The sequence below is a fragment of the Oryx dammah genome, unplaced genomic scaffold, assembly GCF_014754425.2.
Source record: "Oryx dammah isolate SB20612 unplaced genomic scaffold, SCBI_Odam_1.1 HiC_scaffold_12, whole genome shotgun sequence".
Lineage (NCBI taxonomy): Eukaryota > Metazoa > Chordata > Mammalia > Artiodactyla > Bovidae > Oryx > Oryx dammah.
In genome coordinates, this window is record NW_024070196.1 from 70,992,382 (window position 1) to 71,012,409 (window position 20,028).

The following is a 20,028-nucleotide window of genomic DNA, read 5'->3' on the forward strand; positions in this document are numbered from 1 at the left end:
TGCGTGGGTGTACATGTGCGCCTGCGTGTGTGTGTGTGCCTGTGTGTACAGGGTGTGTGTGTGCTTGCGTGTGTGTGTGCACTTGCGTGTGCCTGTCTGCGCGTGCGTGGGTGTACGTGTGCGCCTGCGTGTGTATGTGTGCCTGTGTGTACAGGGGGTGTGTGTGTGCGCGTGCGTGAGTGTGCATGTGCCTGTGTGCATGTGTATATGTGTATACCTGCTTGTGTGCGTGTGTCTCCGTGTGTGTCTGTGCCTGCGTATGTGTGCGTGTGTGAGTGTTCCACAGCTTAGGATTCCACCGGCGCCTCTGTAGTGGCCTGAGCCTCACCCCTGGCCCAGCCTAAGGCCCCTGCCCAGGGCCCCAGCGGGCAGCCTGGAGCCTGGGGATCCTCGCCCTTGCTGCCAGGTGGTACCTGAATGGAGCATACAGGCAGGCCAGGTGGCCCGGGGAGGCCATGCCCTTTGTCCCCTGCCTGCCTGGCCTCGGGTCCCTGTCCCTCCTTTCTGCGGAGGGACTTTCACTTACCCCTCCTCTTAGCCCACTCTGAGCAGGAACACGCGTACCAGATACGCACCTGCTCCAAAAGGAGAGGCTCTGCGTGGTATGATCAGAGCTGCAGAGTCCTGGGTTGCCCAAGCCCAGCCTGGAGAGTCAGGGAGGGCTTCCTGGAGGAGGGACTGCTCAGCAGAGGCCAAAGGATTAGATAAGGTTAGTAGTGAGTGGACAAAACCAGGGGTTGTGTGGGGCCCACTAACCAGCCGACTGCCTTGAGCAGAACTCTGAATCCAATGGGACTGAGACCGCTCATATATCGAATGCCTGTTTTAAATAACCCTGGTGGACCAGTGGTTAGGACTTGGAGCTCTCACTGCCAAGGGCACAGGTTCAATCCCTAGTGGGGAAACTAAGATTCCATGAGCTGCACGGGGTGGCCTAAAAGACAGACGAGAAGCAGAAATAGAAAATAATGTATGGCAAGCATCAGCGCTGAGCGCAGCGCGTGTCATTTCTGTGTCGTCACCGACATGCTGCAGCCCGGAGGCCTTTGAGCCAGGCTACCTCTTCAGACTCCGGGAAGCCTATGAAAGTCCGGGCCAAGCCCTGGATGGGGAGACTGGAGCGTACACAGACCTCGGTGCACCTAAGACACACCCAGCCCAAGGTCCTGGGCTGACAGGGTCCCGACCCTGCAAGACTGATGCTGCAATACACCCTGGAAGAGAACCAGCCATGGTCCCTCAGGCAAGAAGTGGCAGAGCCTGGATGGATGCCCAGGTCTTTGAGGTATCTGCCCACCTGCCACGAGGCATGTGGGTGAGCCCCAGGAAGCTCAGAAGGCCCCTGGGCTGGCTCCACCCTGGCACCCCGCCAGCCTCAGCCAAATACCTGCCTTGCAGGCCTGTCTCCTGATCTAGCACTAAAATGAGTGAACTGCCAGGGAGCTTGCTCTGGGCACTGTGGAGTCGCACTTCCTTGAAACCTTACAGAGGGAACAGAGGGAATGAGTGCTCAGAGAGGTCAAGGAACTCTGGGAGGTCACACAGCGTGGCAGCGAGAACACGGGAGCAGGTCAAAAAGCTGAAGGGACATTGGACTCCAAAGGCCCACAGCCGTAAGCATCTGATGCACTGCCCCACAGAGAGCCAGGAGAGTTCTCCGGCCATGCTGCCTCCAGGGCAGCAGTGTGGGCAGCAGCATGGCCCACAAGGGCCTTTGGTTTTTCTTTTTGGAAAAGCTGGGCACTCCTGAGCCAGACCCAAGGGCAGGCCCGGCCCTCACGGTAGCTGCATTCTTCACCTCCTCCTCTGCCCCTCCACCGCCTCCGGGTTCCACTTGCCTCTCTCCTTCTGTGGATGTGAAACGTGAGGCTCCCTGAGAGGAAGCCTGGGGAGGAGTCCTGGGAAGGGGTCCTCCTAGCTGCAACCTTGAGGTCAGTCAGATGGAAAGTGGAGGCAGAATTTTGCAGGTTTGAATCCCCACTCAGTTACTTCTCTGGGCTTCCCTGATGGCTCAGACAGTAAAGAACCCACCTGCAATGCAGGAGACCTGGGTTCGATCCCTGGGTTGGGAAGATCCCCTGGAAAAGGGAAAGGCAACTCACTCCAGTATTCTTGCCTGGAGAATCCCATGGACAGAGGAGCCTGGCGGGCTGCACTCCATGCGGTCACAAAGAGTCAGACACAAGTAAGTGACTAACACTTTCACTTTCAGTTACTTCTGGGCCTTGTGACTGTCCGGAGGTCCCCCTCTCACAGAGCGGTCTCCAGGGTGGTTGTGAAAATGAACCAGGAAATCACAGTTCAGGGCTCTGGTCCTTAAAGGAACCCTTCTGCCCTGTCTCGGCTGCCACCATGCCCAGGCCACAGGCTCGAGGCTTCTCTGTAAAATGGGCTTAGGGGGTTTAAACAGATAATGCACGCAAGTCCTGGGAGGGGTCCTTGCAAGGGTAGGAGCAGCAGGGCTGCAGGAGCCAGGCACACCCTCAAGTTCAAGTTCATCTCGTTTCGATTTCCAGTCCCCGTGTGTGTGTCTGTGCGTGTGTGCGCGCGCATGCTCTCGCTTCAGTTGTGTCCAGCTCTTTGTGACCCTACGGACCGTGGCCCGCCAGGCTCCTCTGTCCCTGGGATTCTCTAGGCAAGAACACTGGAGTGGGCTGCCGTGCCCTCCTCCAGCGGATCCTCCCAACCCAGGGACTGAACCTGCGTCTCCAGCACTGACAGCGGGTTCTTTACCACCAGGGTCACCTGGGAAGCCCTTCCACTACCCACACCACCCAAATCCTCGGCAGGGCCAGGCAGGGTGGGCGCACACCCACTGGCGATTTTCAGGCCCAGACAAGCGGCTCGCGATTCGCCCGGGGTTCCTTGGCCGCAAAGGTATCATCCAGGAAAAAGGTAGTAAGGCACGTGGTGCCAGTGCCAGGCAGAGGCCTGGGGCCAGCCAGACAGACCCCTGGGCTTCGCCGGATTGGACATGGGCGGCGTTCAGCCCCGGGGGGTCCGGAGCCCAGCGCGCGCATAGGCAGCGGAGAGAGGAGCGCGGGCCCGCGCGCCCACCGCAGGAGGTGGGAGAGCGCGCCCAGGGACGGAAGGGGCGCGCGAGGACCCTCAGGCACCGGAAGGGGCGCGCGGGGCGGTTGGCCGCGGCCCGGGGCGGCGGCGGCCGTTGGCGAGAGGCGGCCCGGGCCAGACGAGGTCCGGTGTCTGGCCCGGCCGCGGCCACCATGACCAAGGACTCGCCCAGCCCTGCGGACGGCGGCCGCGCAGCCTCCCAGAAGCCGGCGCCTCCGGGCCCGGCGGCGGCGGCGGCGGCGGCGGCGGCGGCGGCGCTGGAGGAGCACCGGCGGGAGCTGGAGAAGCTGCGGGCGGAGCTGGAGGCGGAGCGGGCGCGCGGACGGGCGGAGCGGCGGCGCTTCTCGGCCGGGGCGCGGCAGCTGCGAGAGGAGGCGGAGCGAGAGCGGCAGCAGCTGGCGGACCACCTGCGCTCCCAGTGGGAGGCGCAGCGCAGCCGGGAGCTGCGGCAGCTGCGGGAGGACGTGCTGCGGGAGCGCGAGGCCGAGATCCGGCAGCTGCTGCGCTGGAAGGACGCCGAGATGCGGCAGCTGCAGCAGGCGCTGCGCCGGGACCGCGACGGCGTGGCGCGCCAGGCCCGGGAGCTGCAGCGCCAGCTGGCCGAGGAGCTGTTGAGCCGCGGCTACGGCGGCGGCCGCGCGGGGCCGCCCGAGGACGCGGGCTCGCGGTGCCGGTGCCGCCTGCAGGAGGTCCTGGCGCAGCTGCGCTGGGAGACTCACGGCGAGCAGGCCTCGCGCATCCGCCACCTGCAGGCCGCGCTCGACGCGGAGCGCCGGCTGTTTCTCAAGTACATCCTGGAGCACTTTCACTGGCACCCCGTCCTGCCCAGCGCCCCCGACGCCCCTCTTCCATTGGGAGAGCCGTCTGGCCAGGCCGCCGCCAAGGCCGCACGCGGGCTCGGAGCCCGGGATGGCCGGAGTGAGGGCGTCCGCGCGCGCTCCCGCTCCCTCGACCAGGTGCCCGCGGCGCGCGCCCGCTCCCCCGACAGCCCGCTCCCCGCGCGCGCCAGCTCGCTCGACTCCCTGGCGCCGGCGGGTCCCCGCCCCTCGCTTGACGGCAGCCCGCGTCACCCCAGGGCCCCCGAGTCCTCCTCGCCAGACGCTTCCCTCTTGGGCTCCCTGAGGCCCCTGCCGCCGCCGCCGTCGCCGCCCCCATCGGAGCGCCAGACACCCAGCGACCTGCGCGAGGGGGAAGAGGCGGGGAGCCGGCCCCGCGAAGCCCTGAGCCCCCCACCGCCGGGCCCGGACCACCGCGAGCTGCTGAGGCGGAACTCGGAGCTGTCCGAGGCGCTGCAGGAGCTGGCGCGCCGCTGCTCCAGCCTCCGCGAGGAGAACGTACGGCTGCGGCGCTTGGGCCTCCCCGACGAGGCGAACGAGAAGGCGAAGCAGCTCAAGGGGAAGCGCGCCGAGCTGACCAGTCTCGCGCGGCACCTGGAGGACTGGGCCCGCAAGCTGCAGGAGGCCAACCTGCGGGCCGTGAGCGCGCCGGTGCCCGGAGAGAGCCGCGCGGGCCTGGAGCTTTGCCAGGCCTTGGCCCACCAGCGCGCGCGGGACCTGTCCGAACAGGCGAGCGCGCTGCTGGCCAAGGACAAGCAGATCGAAGACCTGCGGCAAGAGTGCCACCTGCTGCAGGCGCGCGTCGCCTCGGGCCTCGGCCCGCTCCCCGGAGAGGGCGCCGCCAGCGCCCAGTGGCTCAGCATCGGCGACCTGGACCGGCTGCAGCGCGAGTCCCAGCAGGAAGTGCTGCGCCTGCAATGGCAGTTGACGCTGCAGCAGGCCGCCGGTGGTTCCCGCGCGGAGGCGGGCGGCCAGAGCGCGCCCTGCGAGGCGGCGCGGCGCCAGGTGCGGGAGCTGGAGCGCGAGCTGAGCGCGCGGCGGCAGGAGTGCGAGGAGCTGGGCGCGCAGGCGGCGGCGGCGCAGCGGCGGGGCCAAGAGGCTGAGGCGCAGCTGCAGGTGGCGCTCCGCGAGGGCGCCTGGCTGGCCAAGGAGAACGCGCGGCTGCAGGCCCAGGCCGACTGGACGCGGAAGGTGGCGGCCGAGAACGAGGACGTGCGCGGGCAGCTGGGCCTCGCGTGCCAGCAGCGCGACGCTGCCGGCTTGCTGGCCGAGCAGCTGCTGCAGCGGGCGGCGCAGAGGCAGGACTGGCAGCAGCAGCTGCAGCACGACCTGCAGAAGGTCCTGGGTGATCTCCAGGCCGCCCGGGACGAGATGTGGGCGCTACAGTGCCAGCCTGGCCACTCTCCCCAGGACGACCCGGGCACCGAGCCGCAGCTGGGGCCTGTGAACCCAGCATCCCCTCCGCCCAGCAGAGACAAACGGAGGAAGGAAGAGCTCCTGCTGGAAAACCCAGCTGCCCTCGGGCAGCCAGCCTGGGTTCCCCAAGCTCCAGACTCCAGCGGCCAGCCTCTGGACTCCAGGCCCCAGCCCCAGAGGACCGGCTCCCAGTCGAACTCCTCCTCGGAGGTGGAGTCCACGTGGGCCACGGTGCCCTCCTGCCCTACTCCGGACGCCGATACAGCCAGCGAGGCAGAGGACCTGGAGCCGGACAGCCTGCCCTTGACCCTGGAGGCGGGGGGCTTGGAGGTCTCCGTGGCCACCCCTAAGCTCAAAATCTTCCTGGCTCGGTACAGCTACAACCCATTTGAGGGGCCCGGCGAGCACCCTGAGAGCGAGCTGCCACTCAGGCCTGGGGACCACGTGTACATCTTCGGTGATGTGGACGAGGACGGCTTCTATGAAGGGGCACTTGTGGATGGCCGGCGGGGGCTGGTGCCTTCCAACCTGGTGGAGCAGATCCCGGACAGCGACATCCAGGGCTGCCTGGCCACTGAGTCCCTGGACCAAGGCCCCACTCGGCTCCCAGCGGCTGGGCAGGGCCAAGCTTGGAAGGATGACCCCAGTCCCGGCTTCTTACCTGGGCAAGCCCAGGCGGCTGTGGACAGAGGGCCATGCCCAGTGGCGAGAGTGGGCTCCAGGACGGAAGTGGCAGCAGAGGTCTCAGACACCAAGACGGGAGCCGGCCGGTTGGGCTCCCAGGAGAGCAGGGACAGGCAGGGGCCCTCCAACACTCCTCCAGGGACCAACAGCGTCCCTCGTACGGCCCCCGTGCGCCTTCACCTGCAGAGTATCACGGCCACATCGGCTGAGATCGCCTGGGTGGGTGGCAGCCACGCTCACGCCGTGTACCTGGACGACCGGGAGCATGCCCTGACCCCCATGGGCGTGACCGGCTACACCTTCCGCCACCTGAAGCCTGGCACGAGGTACCAGGCGCGGGTGGAGGTGCACCCCACCTGCGACTCGCTGCAGGCCTGCCGGGAGAAGACGTTCTCCGCCGTCACCTTCGAGACACCCTTGGCGGGGCCCCCCCATCCTCCACTGGACGTGCTGGTGGAGCGCCACGCCTCCCCGGGCCTCCTCGTGGTCAGCTGGCTCCCCGTGACCATCGACGCGGCTGGGTCCTCCAACGGAGTGCCAGTCACGGGGTACGCCGTGTATGCTGATGGGCTCAAGGTGGCGGATGTGGCCGAGGCCACCGCGGGGAGCACACTGCTGGAATGCTCCCAGCTCCCGTGGCCTGCGATGTGCCAGAAGATCTCAGTGAGAACCACGTCTCTCTGTGGCGAGTCCTTGGATTCCGTGCCTGCCCAGATCCCTTACGACTGCTTCACGTCTCTCCACTGGCCAGAGATGTCGCCTTTCGGCTACACCTGTGGGGACCCATCTGCCGTCAGTGGGAGCTTCCCCGTCTGCCCTCAGAGGCTGGGGCCTACACCCCTGAGTGCCAAGGCCCGCCCTCACGTCCCCCAAAGCTGCAGGGAGCCCCGAGCCAGGTGTCTCGAAGCATTCCCTGAAGAACCCCCAAGGAGGCAGTCCCCAGAGCCCGAACTGATTTCAGAAGGTGGAGGTCCCAGTGCGGGCTCGTGCAGCCAAGCCCCTGGGCCCACGGAGGCCCGGAAGCTCTCCAGAAAGAACCGGCTCTTTGAGAAGCGTCCCCGGAACCACAGGCCATCTCTGCCACGGGGCCGGCCTGGCAGGGAGGGGACCCAGGACCGGCGGGTGCTCACCGGCCCAAGCCCTGCTCCGGGAGTCCCCCGTCTGTCCCCTGAGCCTGCGCTCGGCAAAGAGCTGCGTCAGGAGAAGGCCGCCTCTGGGAAAGTCCCCAGGCAAAAGGCAGACGCTCTCGCGTCCACCCGTCCCAAGCTGGGCAGCAGCCAGCAATCCGCATCTGACTTCAGTGGCGCTCAGCAGGAGGATGCGCGGGGTGCAGAGAGGCAAGAGCGGAGACGAGCACTCCGGGGCCCGAGCATGCAAGGTCAGGCTCCGGGGGCCCGGGCTGGGGGCCGGCTCCGGGGGCCCAGCTCAGCACCGTGTCCTGCTCGGTCCAGCAAGGCCCTCAGGACGCCCAGGGGTGCCGCCCCGCCGCCGGGGACAAGGGTGGGCCCTCTGGCTGGGATCTCTGTGGCCCTCCCTGATGACGAGCCCCTGGCCATGTCTGCCACCCCCAAGCCTGCAGGGGGGGAGCTGGCCCTCTGGAAAGGGCGGCTGGGGAGCGCGGGGGGCTCCCAGGACCCCCACGGCTTCGGCCGTGGCGAATGCAGCAGGCCAGTGGGCAGCATCGCCAGTCACCTGGTGGCTGAGGTGGATGCGGGCACGGAGTGGACTGATGGCCATGGCAGGTGGCATTTGCCAGGACACGTGGATGACTCCGAGGGGCTCCCCGGCCCTCAGGGCTCCTCTCCCCTGCCGCAGGGGAGCCCCAGAACGCCCTCCTCCTCACTCTGGGCTCCAAAGACCATGATGGCAGCTCTGGACTATGACCCCCAGGACTGGCTGGCGCGGGGCCCGGTGAAGGGCCAGCTGTCCCTGAGGGCAGGGGACGTGGTCACCGTCCATGGGCCTGTGGACGACCAGGGCTTCTTCTACGGGGAGTCGGGCAGCCGCAGAGGCCTGGTCCCCGCCCACCTGCTGGACCCCATGTCCCTCCAGGAGTGAGCGCAGCACCCAACAGAGGTGGCCGCCTCGGCCGCCTGCACCCCATTCGGGCACCCACCACCAGGCCCGCCTCACTTCGAGTGGAGGCTGCTGCCCCCCACGCTGCTGCTCTGAACCCTCTGCCACCCCAGGCCTCAAGGGCAGTGAAGCCGAAGTCTGGACGGAACCCTTTCTAGAAAGAGCAAGCTGCTTCCAAGAGGTTGGCGGGCTGGTGATCGTGGCGTCTGGACCGTCCGTCTGGTCCTTTCTCAGCTCCTTCCTCAAGACCTGTTTCCTTTGGGAGTTTGGCTTTTCTCAGCCGTTGCCTTGTATGAAAATCTAAAGAAAAGCCTGCCTTGACCAGAGTGTTTTCTATCTTCTGTTCAAATCCTCATTAAAAGTTCATAGAAACAAAAGAGAATTTTAGGAGTGGAAGCACAACCAAGGAGGCAAGCCCAACCCTCCCCGCTCCCTGCCTGTCCAGGGGCCCTGGAGGACTGCAGACATGTTCCCCAGGCGGAGGGTGGGAGAGAAGACCCTTTAGTCGGGGGTCAGCTCAGCCCAGGTCCCCACTGCAGTCAGAAGGGCACCAGCCTCCGTAGGGGCAGAAGGGAGCAGCTGGACGCAGCTCGCTGAGGGTGGGAGCCACGGGCAGGTACTCGGGGGAGCCGGTGACTCAGGTCCAGAGGGTGATGTCACATCACGCCGTCCCCGGGGCTGAGACAGGAACAGGGAGGGGCCGGCCCGGGGGGAGGCCTCAAGTGACCCACCGTATCCTCAGAGAATGCGGGAGGCAGCCTGGGGCCTCGCGGTGCGCGCACACTCACCCCTCCTGAGCGGAAGCGTCGCGTCTCAGCCGGGGAGGAAGCTGTCCGCGAGGGCTGTGCTCCCTGCCCGCGCCCACACAGACGCCAGCTTTCCAGTGAGAAGGCCGGCTCGGAGGCTCCTCGGGTGAAATGTCCACACCATACACTTTCCCACCTCAGCCATTTTCAAGTGTACAGCTCAGCCGTGCCGAGAACATTCACGGTGTTGAGCAACCAGTCTCCAGGACGCCTCTCCTTCTTGCCAAACTGGAACTCTCCCCCCGTTACACAACATCTCCTGTCCCCTCCCTCAGGCCTTGGTAACCTCTAATCTTCTTTCTGACGGTACGACTTTGACTCCTCTAGGGACACCGTGTCAGTGGCCTTGGACCAGAAATCCGGGCTTTGGTGTCTGGCTTCCCTCCCTGGGCACCGCGTCGGTGGGTGTAACCCGAGTGGTGGCAGGTGTCGTGGCTCCGTTCCTCCTTAAGGCTGAATCGCTGTCCGCTGGATGGACCACGTTTGGCGCATCCGTTCATCCATCAGGGTTGCTCCCCCTGTTTTGTGAATCACACTGTTGTGGACACGGGTGTGCAGACATCTCTTGGCTTTCACAGTCTCCCACATTATCATATCTTTGTGACCTCACAACCCAGAATGGAACCTGAGGCCCGCCAGGATCAAGAAGGCTGCTAGTGCACCGGAGGACGGCCCAGCCCCTCCTGGCACCTGGGCTCAGGTTGGGGGGCTTGGTGGGCTGCCCACAATCGGAGGGGGGCACAGGTATGGTCCCCACTTGCTGTGAGAGAAACAACAGTTTAGCCGGAGGACAGGAACTTAATCCAGTACTTTCCAAATTAAACACAGTAGCTGTGAATGTGGGCTTCCCTGGTGGCTCAGGTGGTAAAGAATCCGCCTGCCGTCCTGGGTCCGGAAGATCCCCTGGAGAAGGGAATGGCAGCCCACTCCAGTATCCTTGCCTGGGGAGTTCCATGGACAGAGGAGCCTGGCAGGCTGTGCTCCGTGGGGTCCCCGAGTCGGGCAGGAGTGGGCGACTAACGCTGTGACTTTCGCTGCATTCCACGGGGACCGCGCGGGGGCCTCAGGAGACTGAGCCCAGCCCCATCGTCCCGTCGGCTCTCTCTCAGCCCCTCCCCTGCCCGTCGGCCGGGGCCCCTCATCGCCCCGCAGAGCTGCAGAGTCTCCGGCGCCCACCCTGCTCTGCTTCCGTCCATCGCCCTCCCCCACGCCTGCTCCCGGCTGCTTCTAGACTCGCGTCCCGCCCCCGCCCCCGCCCCCACTGCGACGGAAGCCCTGCCAAGGCAAGGGCCTCATCGCCTGGCGCACAGTAGGTCCTCAGTAAATGCCTGTGGAAGGCAGGAGCTAGCAGGGCTTGACCATCCCTGTTTGTGGCTCCCATGCAGGGCTGCGGGGGCGGTTCATACCGGGCACCGGGCCTCCCCACCCCCCAGAACAGCCAGACATAGACCCTGGGCAGCAGAGGGGGGGCTCTGGTTCTGATCACGGAAGCAGAGGCAGGTGAGGCAGCGTCCTGGGCAGTGGGAGCCACGAAGGCCCCGGCCCGAGAGGAGTCCGTGATCGCACATCTGGGGGTGCAAACACGGAGCAGCAGCCCAGGCGGGGCGGGGGCGGGGCTGGGACGGGTGTCCCCCCCACCAGGCTGAGGAGGCCCCCCTCCCCAGGGCTTCCAGCCGGCCGCCGGGAGCTTCCTGATGTCGCCACCAGATGGCAGCACTGGCGGACGCTGCCCAGCTTCGCACCCGGGTCAGGGCGGCCAGGAACAGGCTCCCAGACCCCGCGCGCCCCACCCAGCCGTGTTCTCTGCCCGCCCTCTCCCCAGGGCACCCTGGAGAGCACCCCCGCCCCCCACCGTGTATCCACAGGAGCCATCCTTCCAGGGGCTTCCGGAGCAGCGTGAAAGCCGCCTCCAATACGCTTCCTGCTGTCCAGCAAACCCCAGCCTCCCCAAGGCCCCGGGAAGCGTTAGTGTCCCAGCCCGGCAGGCTCGGGGGGCTGCAGGACCACCGAGCTGCCATCCAGGGGATGCTGAGTGGGGGCTCTCGGAGCCTCTGTTTCCTCATCTGGGGCCGGGCTAGGGCAGGAGCGTGTGGTCCAGGTTCAGGACTCAAGAGAGGACGAAGTCGGAGAGGGTGCAGGGGACTGGGGGCAGGGGTCCGCGGCGGGGTGGGTGGTTCTGGGCCCAGCTCTCTCCCCTGCGGCCCTGGAGCCTTTGGGTGGGGGGCAGGGAGAGGCCGCACAGGTGTGAGCAGGTGAGCCGCTGGAGGCGGGCTCCGCCCCTCCCTGACGGACCAGGCGACCTGGAGTCCCAAGGCCTGTCCAGACCTGCCCGGGGGGGAAGTGGGGTGGAAGGCCCGCTGGCCAGAGGGTAGAGGAAACTTTGCAGTGGGCAGGCGGGCAGGGTCAGGAGGGCTCTGGAGCCGGGGTCACCGAGCCTGTCCGGGCGCCGGCCACTTCTGCCCAGGGCCCTCTGACCCGTGCTCGGCCCCTCGCCAGCCTGGGCCTGCTGTCCCACGACGGGGTGGGCTTCGTTCCTTCCCCTGTCACCGTCAAGGAGGCAAGAGCTGCATCCGCCCACCAGCCTGAAGGTGACCGTGAGGCTCGTCTAGCCCTCCCTCAGGCTCCCGGCCAGCGACCCGCGCCCCCGTCATACGGCGGCCCCCAGGGTCAGCCCCTCCGTCTCTCTCTGCCTCTCAGGGCCCGGCCCCCTTTTGCCCTCTGCCAGCGTGCTCTTTCAGAACACCTTTGCTAACTGATCGCTTTCAGAATCCTTGTGTGAAATCCGTGTTCACGAGAGCTGCACGGCAAGGAAGTCACGATGTAAGAAGCTTGGAAATGCCCCCAAAGCCCACGTGAAGATCATTCCAGCACCTTTCGGTGGCCCCTGGTCCCCCTGTCTCAGCCCCTGGAGGCCAGGCTTGGAGGTGGGGTGGGGGCTGCTTGCGAGGTCAGGGGTTCCACGGAAGGCAGAGCCCCATAGGCCAACTCAGCTCTTGTAAAGCTGAGCACAGTGCCAGCTGAGGCCGGCTCCAGACCCCAGGCACAGAGGGTTCCTGGGGCCATGCTGATGCCAGGGGCGCCACGGTCCGTCCCACCTGGCCAGCCAGCCCGCCAAATTCCCAGTGGCTGGTGGGGTCAGCCATGGGTCTGTTCTGGGACAAAATGCCCTGTATTTGGAAGTTCCCGAAGAATTGATGCTTTTGAACTGTGGTGTTGAAGAAGACTTGAGCATTCCTTGGACAGCAAGGAGCTCCAATCAGTCCATCCTAAAGGAAATCAACGCTGAATGTTCATTGGAAGGACTGAGGAAGCTGAAACTCCCAATACTTTGGCCACCCAATGCGAAGAGCCAACTCTTTGGAAAAGACCCTGATCCTGGGCAAGACTGAAGGCGGGAGAAGGGGGCAACAGAGGATGAGATGGTTGGATGGCATCGCCAACTCAATGGACATGAGTTTGAGCAAACTCTGGGAGATGGTGATGGACAGGGAGGCCTGGCGTGCTGCCGTCCATGGGGTCGGTGAGAGTCGGAGATGACTTGACGACTGAAAGGCAACCACCGTCAGGAGCCCTGGCCTTGGACAGCTGGCTCTGGGCTCGGGTGCCACCTGTGCTCTGAGCCGTCTGGCATTTCTCTTGGGGTCCCCTGGGCCTGACCACCTCACAGACTGTGCCCAGCTGGCTGGGCCTCTAGGACATCGAGCCTGAGGGACCCCCTGGGCCACTCGCCTCGGTCAGGGTGCGCTGGTCAGGGGGCATCCACCTGGAGGCCGGGACCCTCCTGCTCAGTCCCTTTCTCCTAGCCTGGCCTTCCAGCTGCCCGCCACCAGCCTTCCCACTGCCACCCCACCCGCCCCCACTGCCTTCGGCTGCCCCTCCCAGGAGCAGGGACAGCCTGCAGGCACCGTCCCCTGGCCTGGATACTCATTAACTCTGCTGCCTACCCTATCAGACTGGGTCTTCCCCCCTCCTCGTACCCTGCATGCAGGCATCTTGACCTGGCGACCTGGCGTGGAGCAGACATCAAACCAGACGCCGCCTTAAGAAAGGCTTGGCCCGGGGCTCTCGGTGGCCACACTTCCCGGTGAGAACTGACCTTCAGGGAGCCCTCAGCGAGTGCCCCGGCCCACGTACGCTGGAGGCCACTCTCCCAGGGGTGTAATTATTTCCCCTTTTCACAGATGGAGAAACTCGGGCTCAGAGAGGTAGGTCATTCATCAAGGTCATTCCGTGAGCTGGTGGCTGAGCAGGGGGTCTGAGCCCAGGTGTGTCCCTTTGCCCCCTGCCCTTATCTATGGGGATGATTCCTTCCCCCAGCCTGGGGGCAGGGCCTGGGTCTAGGGAGGAGACCAGAGGCAGGGATGGTCAGGAATTCAAATTGGTAGAGCTGGTGGGGGAGGGCCGGAGTGCCTGGGAGTGGCCGGCAGTGAGGGCTTGGGCAACCGGGCCCTCTGTGTGCAGGGCTCCGGGGGAGGGGGCAGCGGACGGGCAAGACTCTGCTGAGTCAGAGACGCCCCAGGGGCTGGGGGGGGTGGGCAGGAAGGCGTCAGGCAGGTAGTGCGGGCTGGGGCGGGTGGAGCACCCAGGGTGGTGGGCCAAGGGGCAGAACCGGGTGCTGGGGCCCCAGCCTGGGGTCATCGGGATTTAAGGAGAAAAGAGGCCTCCCAGAGGGCAGGGGGCCACCCTTTCCAGAGGAGGGAGTGGTCAGCCCCACAAGGTCAGGCCAGATAAGGGCCACTGGGCCCAGCCTCCCTCGTGACTGCGACCAGAGGCTGCTGCCCCAGCCCAGGGGCTTCCTGGTGTGCAGCCACGAGGGAGCTGGCCCTTCCCCCACGAGGCAGGAAGCCCCCCACCCCGGCCTCTTCCCCCGAGTCCCTCCCGAAGCAAAGCAAACCTCGAAGCTGGAGTTTGGAAGCCCCCAGGGTTCCCCACTCTGTGCAGCCTTGGTCTCCACCCCATCCCATTGGCAGCCAACCGGGCAGACTCCCCCAGACCCTGCCCCCCCAAGCTGGGATTCAGGAGGGGTCTGCCTTCTCTCCTCCTGCCCCTCTTCTGCCCACCTCTCCCCACTCCTCATCTACAGGCTCCTGCCTGCCCACCCGAGCCGTATGAGAAGAGACCGCTTGCGACCCCATTTCACAGGTGGGGAAACCAAGGCTGATGGAAGTCAGCTCAAAGGCAGCGGGTGTCAGTGGCCTGGCCAGGATCTGGATCCTGCTCCAATTGCCTCTCCGTGGGCTTCTCCAGAAACGGGCCTGCCAGCCTTCCCCACTCAGAGCCAGGACCGGGCCCCACCTGCATCCGTGCACTCACTGGGGCCAGGCGCCCGGGCTGTAGTCTCCTGCAGACAGATCTCACTACAGACCCTGCCAGTCTGACGGTGGAGGCTACCAGGAACCTGGGGAGCAAGGTGCGGGGTGACCAGGAGTGCGAGGCGCAGGCCTACGGGAGTTTGCAAGCAAGTAGGGGGCCGGCAGAGCTTTCCAAGAAAAGGAGGCTTCACTGCGATTCTTGGCTTTACTTCCTGGCTCATCCCCTTTCTTTCTTTCTTTTTTGGCCGTGCTGTGCCACGTGTGGGAGGCGAGTAGTTCCCCAAGCAGGGACCGAACCCACACCCCGTGCAGTGGAAGTGCAGAGTCTTAACCACTGGACCACCTAGGAATTCCCTGCTTTTCCAAATAAAGAAATTACAGAAACAATACAGAGACGTGAAGTTAAGAATCCAACCGCACAGGAGCGCCTTGAGTTAAATGTGAAGACTCGCTCCCCACCCCTCCCCCACACCCACTACTCCCTGGGTCTCCTGCCCGGGCTTTCTTTAGGAATTTACAACCATATATAGGAATGGAAGCAGGCTTGCCTGGTGGCTCAGGGGTGAAGAATCCGCCTGCCAAGCAGGAGATGCCGGTTCGATCCCTGGGTCAGGAAGATCCCCTGGAGAAGGAAATGGCAACCCACTCCAGTGTTCTTGCCTGGAGAGTTCCATGGACAGAGGAACCTGGAGGGCTACAGGTCCATGGGGTCACAAAAGAGTCAGACACGACTTAGCAACTAAACAATAGGAATGGAAACACATTTATAATTTCTAAAACCTTTAAAGGTGATGACACGCTCCACATTGTTTTTGCTTCCCCCACTTGGTGGACTGTCTCTGCCGACTTAACAGTGTAAACCTCCCACCCTTCCTGGCTTGTCTAGGGACGGTGGCATCATCTTTGGCTGGGCTCCAGGCCTGTCTTAACTCCTCTGGGTTACCGGTGGACCAGGCTCCCCCGCATGCCTAAGACCCCAGATGCTGGCCCAGGCTGACAATGTTGCCCGCCTCCCAGCTCTCATCACACACCCCGTGAGACTCTGCGTCTGATACCCACCCTGCCAGCCTCCTCCTCTGGGTGCCCCATGAAGCTTTCTTTCCCATCAGGAGTTTGTACACTCTGCTCCCCTGCCTGGCCTCACCCTGCCTTCCACCCAGAGTCTGGCGTTTGGGTCACACCTATCCATTCACTCACACGCGCCCCAAATTGTTTCTGATCACAGTCCTGGGCAGGGTGTCAGGTGCCAATGTCTAGCTGAATGGCACTCAACTAGGGGGGTTGTGGCCTGTCTGGGTGTTCAGGGTGTCTGGCTCTGCCTGGGGCTGTGGGACTGCAAAGTGAGGGGTGGGGCTGGTGAGGGGGAGACCCTGTCCCCAGGCAGGGCTTTCACTGGACAGAAGGGGTGTGGGGACAGCCTTTCTTCAGATGTTTCGAGAGGCTGCCTGTCGGAGTTGGGGCTGCACTCCGCTGTGGAACCTGGCGAGGGTGACCTCAACGTTTCTGAGCCTCATCTGTAAAGTGGGGCAGTAACATATGCCTCTCCTATGATGTCGACGAGCAGCAAGCCCAAGCGTGTGACGTGCTTTGCCAGTCTTGGCCACCAGTACCAGCCACTCGAATTCAGGCGGAATTGCTGCCCTTCCAAGGGAAATTCAGCTTCCTTGCTGGCCTACCCAGACACCGAGTTTCTGCAGTGCCGCTCTGTCTGCTGTGTGTACCACCTGCCACGCCGCCCCTTGTGATGGGAATGAATGAGGCCCTCGTGGCTTGGGAGAAGCAACAGATGGGGTGCATCGCTGCGGAGGGAAGTGGGGTGGAGAGACTCATTCACCGCTTTGACTTTTCATCGCGCGCCTGTTTGAGGTCAGGCAGGAGCTGGGTACTGGTCTACAAGAACAAACAAGACAGTCTTCCTGCCCTTAAGGCACCTGTCCAGCAGCAGCGCTGGGTCGGGGCAGGCAGCCTGGGATTGCGGTGGGGGCCCTTCCTAAAGCGGGTGATGTCTGAGTTGGTTATGAGCTCTCCAGGCAGAGGTGCGGGAGCGGGGGAGGAAGAAGGGTGGCCCAAGTGGCAGGAGCCTGGGGTGCCCGTGCCTGGGGATGGGAGGAGAAGTCGCGGCCCGTACAAGAAACGGAGTTTCCTGCTGTGGCTTGGGACGGGGTGGGGGGGCGGGAGGCAGGTGAGATGTGGTATTGTATGGCACATACTTACACTAAAATATTATTAGTTGTTTCTCTGAGATGCAAATTTTAATTGGGTATCTGTATTTTTTAAATCTTGCTGTCATATGAAGAAGCAGTGATTTACCCTTTGGGGACATTTTGTGTTTTTTTTCCTTTTTTTTTTTTAATATCAGAGGAGATGATGGTAGAAGTAGCAGGTGGTGGCGGGGGGCAGGGATAACCCAGATACTTGGGAGTAACATATACACACTGCTATATAGAAAAGACATAAGCAACAGGGAGCGACTGTGTGGTACAGGGAGCCATACTCGGTTTTTTGTAATTACCTGTGCGGGAAAAGAATCTGACGAAGAACTATGTATATGTTTGTGTGTATATCGTGCTGGTTTAGTTGCTAAGTTGTGTCTGACTTTCTGCGACCCCGCGAACTGTAGCCCCCAGGCTCCTCCGTCCATGGGATTTTCCAGACAAGAATACAGGAGTGGGTAGCCATTTCCTTCCCCAGGGGACCTTCCCGACCCGGGGATCAAACCTCGGTCTGCTGCTTGACGGGCAGCTTCTTTACCAGCGAGCCATCTGGAAAGCCTTGTGTGTGTGTCTGTATATATGTATAAACTGAATCACGTTACTGTACATCTGAAAATAACACAATATTGTAAATCAACGAGAGTTCAATTTTTCAAAGAAGTAGCCGGCCGGCTCTCCTTCATAGCTGAGCCACCCTCCATGACGCAGCAATCACAGTTCCTTTGCCCATGACTTGCCGGAGCCTGACTCTGCTCTCCCTGCACAGCCTCCTGTCACTGGATCCTCCCGGGATACCCCCCAGGCAGGAGCCATGACTGTTCCCAAGTGACTGATGGGAAAGTTGATCGGAGAGGTTAGGTTCTGTAGAGACACATACACTCCCAAGAGCTGAGACAAGAAAAATATATCTGGCTCCCACTGGCTCTCCCAGCCCGCTACCCAGGGCTTTTTCTAGTTCTGGATCCTTTCCACACAAACGTAGCTTTACAAGGTTGCTGTCAGTGAAAACAAAATTTTGAAATCTGCTGTTTTCACTGTACATCAATACTTTCCACCTGGTTTCTAAGTAGCTATGTAATAATATTGTGGGAGAATAATCACACTTGGATTTTCTAAAGTGCTGGGCAGGAAATGGGCTTGGCGGTGGACCCCAGAGGTGGGAACAGCATAGGAGGCTGCCCAGCAACTAACAGGGATGGGGTGAGAGCCTTGCTTATGGTGACTTAGAAACCTTACCCTCACCCCAGACTTCCAGCCCCCCTCGACTTGAAAAGGAATAGGTACTAAGTGGGAGATTTGGAATGCTTTGGAAAGTTAAAGAAGCAGGAAAAATTAAATCTCACCTGCAGGATCTGAATCGCTACACTGTTTTGGCCAAGTCAATTCGGCAGGAACTACTCGCACTGAGAGCACACACATAGCCCTTACCCACAGGTTTGCTTCTAGAAAACTATTCCACACGTGTAAAAGCACGAATATGTAAGATATATATCTAAGGACTTAAAAAAATTCTTTTTTAAAATTCCAAACCTGCACAGCCACGCTTAAGAGAAGTGTTTATGGAAACTTCATGCACCGCGGTGTTCTCAGCTATTAGAGGATGAACCTGGGCACACACTAGAAAGAGGTCTGAGATGAGTTTTAGGGGGCAAAGGGCAAACGTGGGTTTTATCGTGACTTACCGCTTACATAGCGTATTGTTTTATAGTTTCGAAAAAGTGAGGTCTTTTTTCGTGACCCAGGAAGAGACACATGTTGACATCAGAGAGGGAAGCACAGACGCACAGCTGGTAATGTCACTTCAGAGCAGAAGAGGGGATGAGAGTCAGCAACTTTTAAAACACAGTATAGCTAGAAGTGTTCCAAATAGAAATCTTATTTTTATAATAAAACAACATTAAAATTTATGTGTTGAAAAAAAAATCCCAAACCCTAGGAAGAACCTCTGTAAACATTTTGATGTATTTTCTTCGTTTGCTTTTCCGTGGATCAATACTTTGCATGCAACACATAGATACGATTTTGTCGTTTGCTTGTCTTTATTTTTTGCTTTGTATCCCTTGCACGCATCTAGACTGTAAAATGTCCTTATAAATACCATTCATAGGACCATCACCATTCTCTCTTGTGGACAGCTTAACCAGTTTCCTTCTGTCACTTACTTTGTGTATGATTTTTCAAAGGGCGCTTGAAAAGCATAATCATACATTAATTTTAAAATATTTTATTGAAAGACAGCTGATTTATAAAGTTGTTTTAGTTTCAAGTGTACAGCAAAGTGACTCAATTAAACATATACACATTCTCTTCTGTTATACGCTATTAAAGACACTGAGCGCTTGTTCCCCAGATATTAGTTTTCAAATGCAAGTTAAATGAGTGACCCGGGAGTGCCTATAAATCTCAGGTGTGCTCCCTGGCACCAGGGTTCCAAATCCAGTCTGGATAAAGATGATCGTCAAGCATGCAGTCTACAAACGCCATTAATTTCCTTAGCACAAAATTCCAGGAAAAGAATTACTGTCAAAGTAATGATCATTCTAAAACATTTTTATTTTTGGCTTCCACTGGCAAATTCATGTTCAGGAATGCTGAGGCAATTTATATGCTTCCAGTAGTATAGGAGAAAGATTACCCACCAGACCTCAGACTATGTGTGAAGGTTATCATTTGAAACTGATTTCTGACTTGTTCAAAAAGCAAACGAAAGTTTTAACTTGCATGCCTTTGGCTTAGTGGGGCGTTGACAGCTTTTCAGGAGTTTCTTCAGTAAGTCCCCCGTGAGCTGTCTTAGATTCGCCACTTCCTTTTCCATCGCGTTCTTACCGTTGCTGGACCCTGTCTGTAGGTTTTCTGCTTCTGGGTTAGGGTGCTCGGAATTGAGTGCAGTAGCCTCACTCACTGTTTGCGTTCATGTGTTAGGGCAAGTCCACCCTCGTTCGTGTTTTCGTTCCCCAGGCGGGAAATGAGAGCTGTCTGGGGGCTGTTTACTCTTCCAGGTCAAGTTATAATTTTGTTAAGTCTGGGAACTGTCCAACTAGGGTTTCATTAAACGGACAAGTTTATTTGGAAGAACGCGTTTCTAGTCTTGCTGGCAAACTTGGGTCCCTCCCAGACTTCAGGTGCGATGTTATATTTACCTGGTGTCCAAAGTCAAGAGAGGTCCAGCAAGTGACCTCCTAGAGCACGTCGCAGTCCCTGGCCCGCTCCAGCCCCTCCGAACAGCCTGGGTCCCGCCCGCCAACCTGTGCGCGTCGCTTGACCCCAGGGGCCCGGGAGGGGCTGCAGCCACCGGAAGGGGCCGGCTGGGCTCGGCGAGGGGGATCCCCGAGCCCTCGGGGCAGCTAGGGCCGGCGGGCCGCGGGGGCTTCCTTCTGCAGATCAAGGCCGTCTGCGGACCACGCTGGCCGCCCGCGGCGGGGGCACGGACCTGGGGTGCCAGGGGTCAGGGTCAGGCTCAAGGCGGGGGCGGGGTGGGCCCCGGGGGGGGGGGGGGGGCCGAGCCCCCTTCTAGGGGGTGCGGTCCGCGCGTTCCGGGGCTGAGGTCGCGGCGCCGCCCCTGCACTCGTGGGCGGGGGGCGACCAGGTCCCCCGGCTCTACCCGCGCGCCCCT

At 61.5% G+C, this 20,028-nt stretch overlaps 1 protein-coding gene across 1 annotated transcript in view; it reads left to right on the top strand.

The window, feature by feature from the left end:
- The window catches only part of LOC120871421 (RIMS-binding protein 3A-like), an 11,378-nt gene extending 3,312 nt beyond the window's left edge, over positions 1 to 8,066 (top strand). The window contains exon 2 of the mRNA XM_040251312.1: positions 2,740 to 8,066. Within this exon, the coding sequence (XP_040107246.1) occupies positions 2,740 to 8,066 (5,327 nt within the window). The remainder of the gene's footprint in view (positions 1 to 2,739) is intronic.
- The last annotated feature ends 11,962 nt before the right edge of the window (positions 8,067 to 20,028 follow it).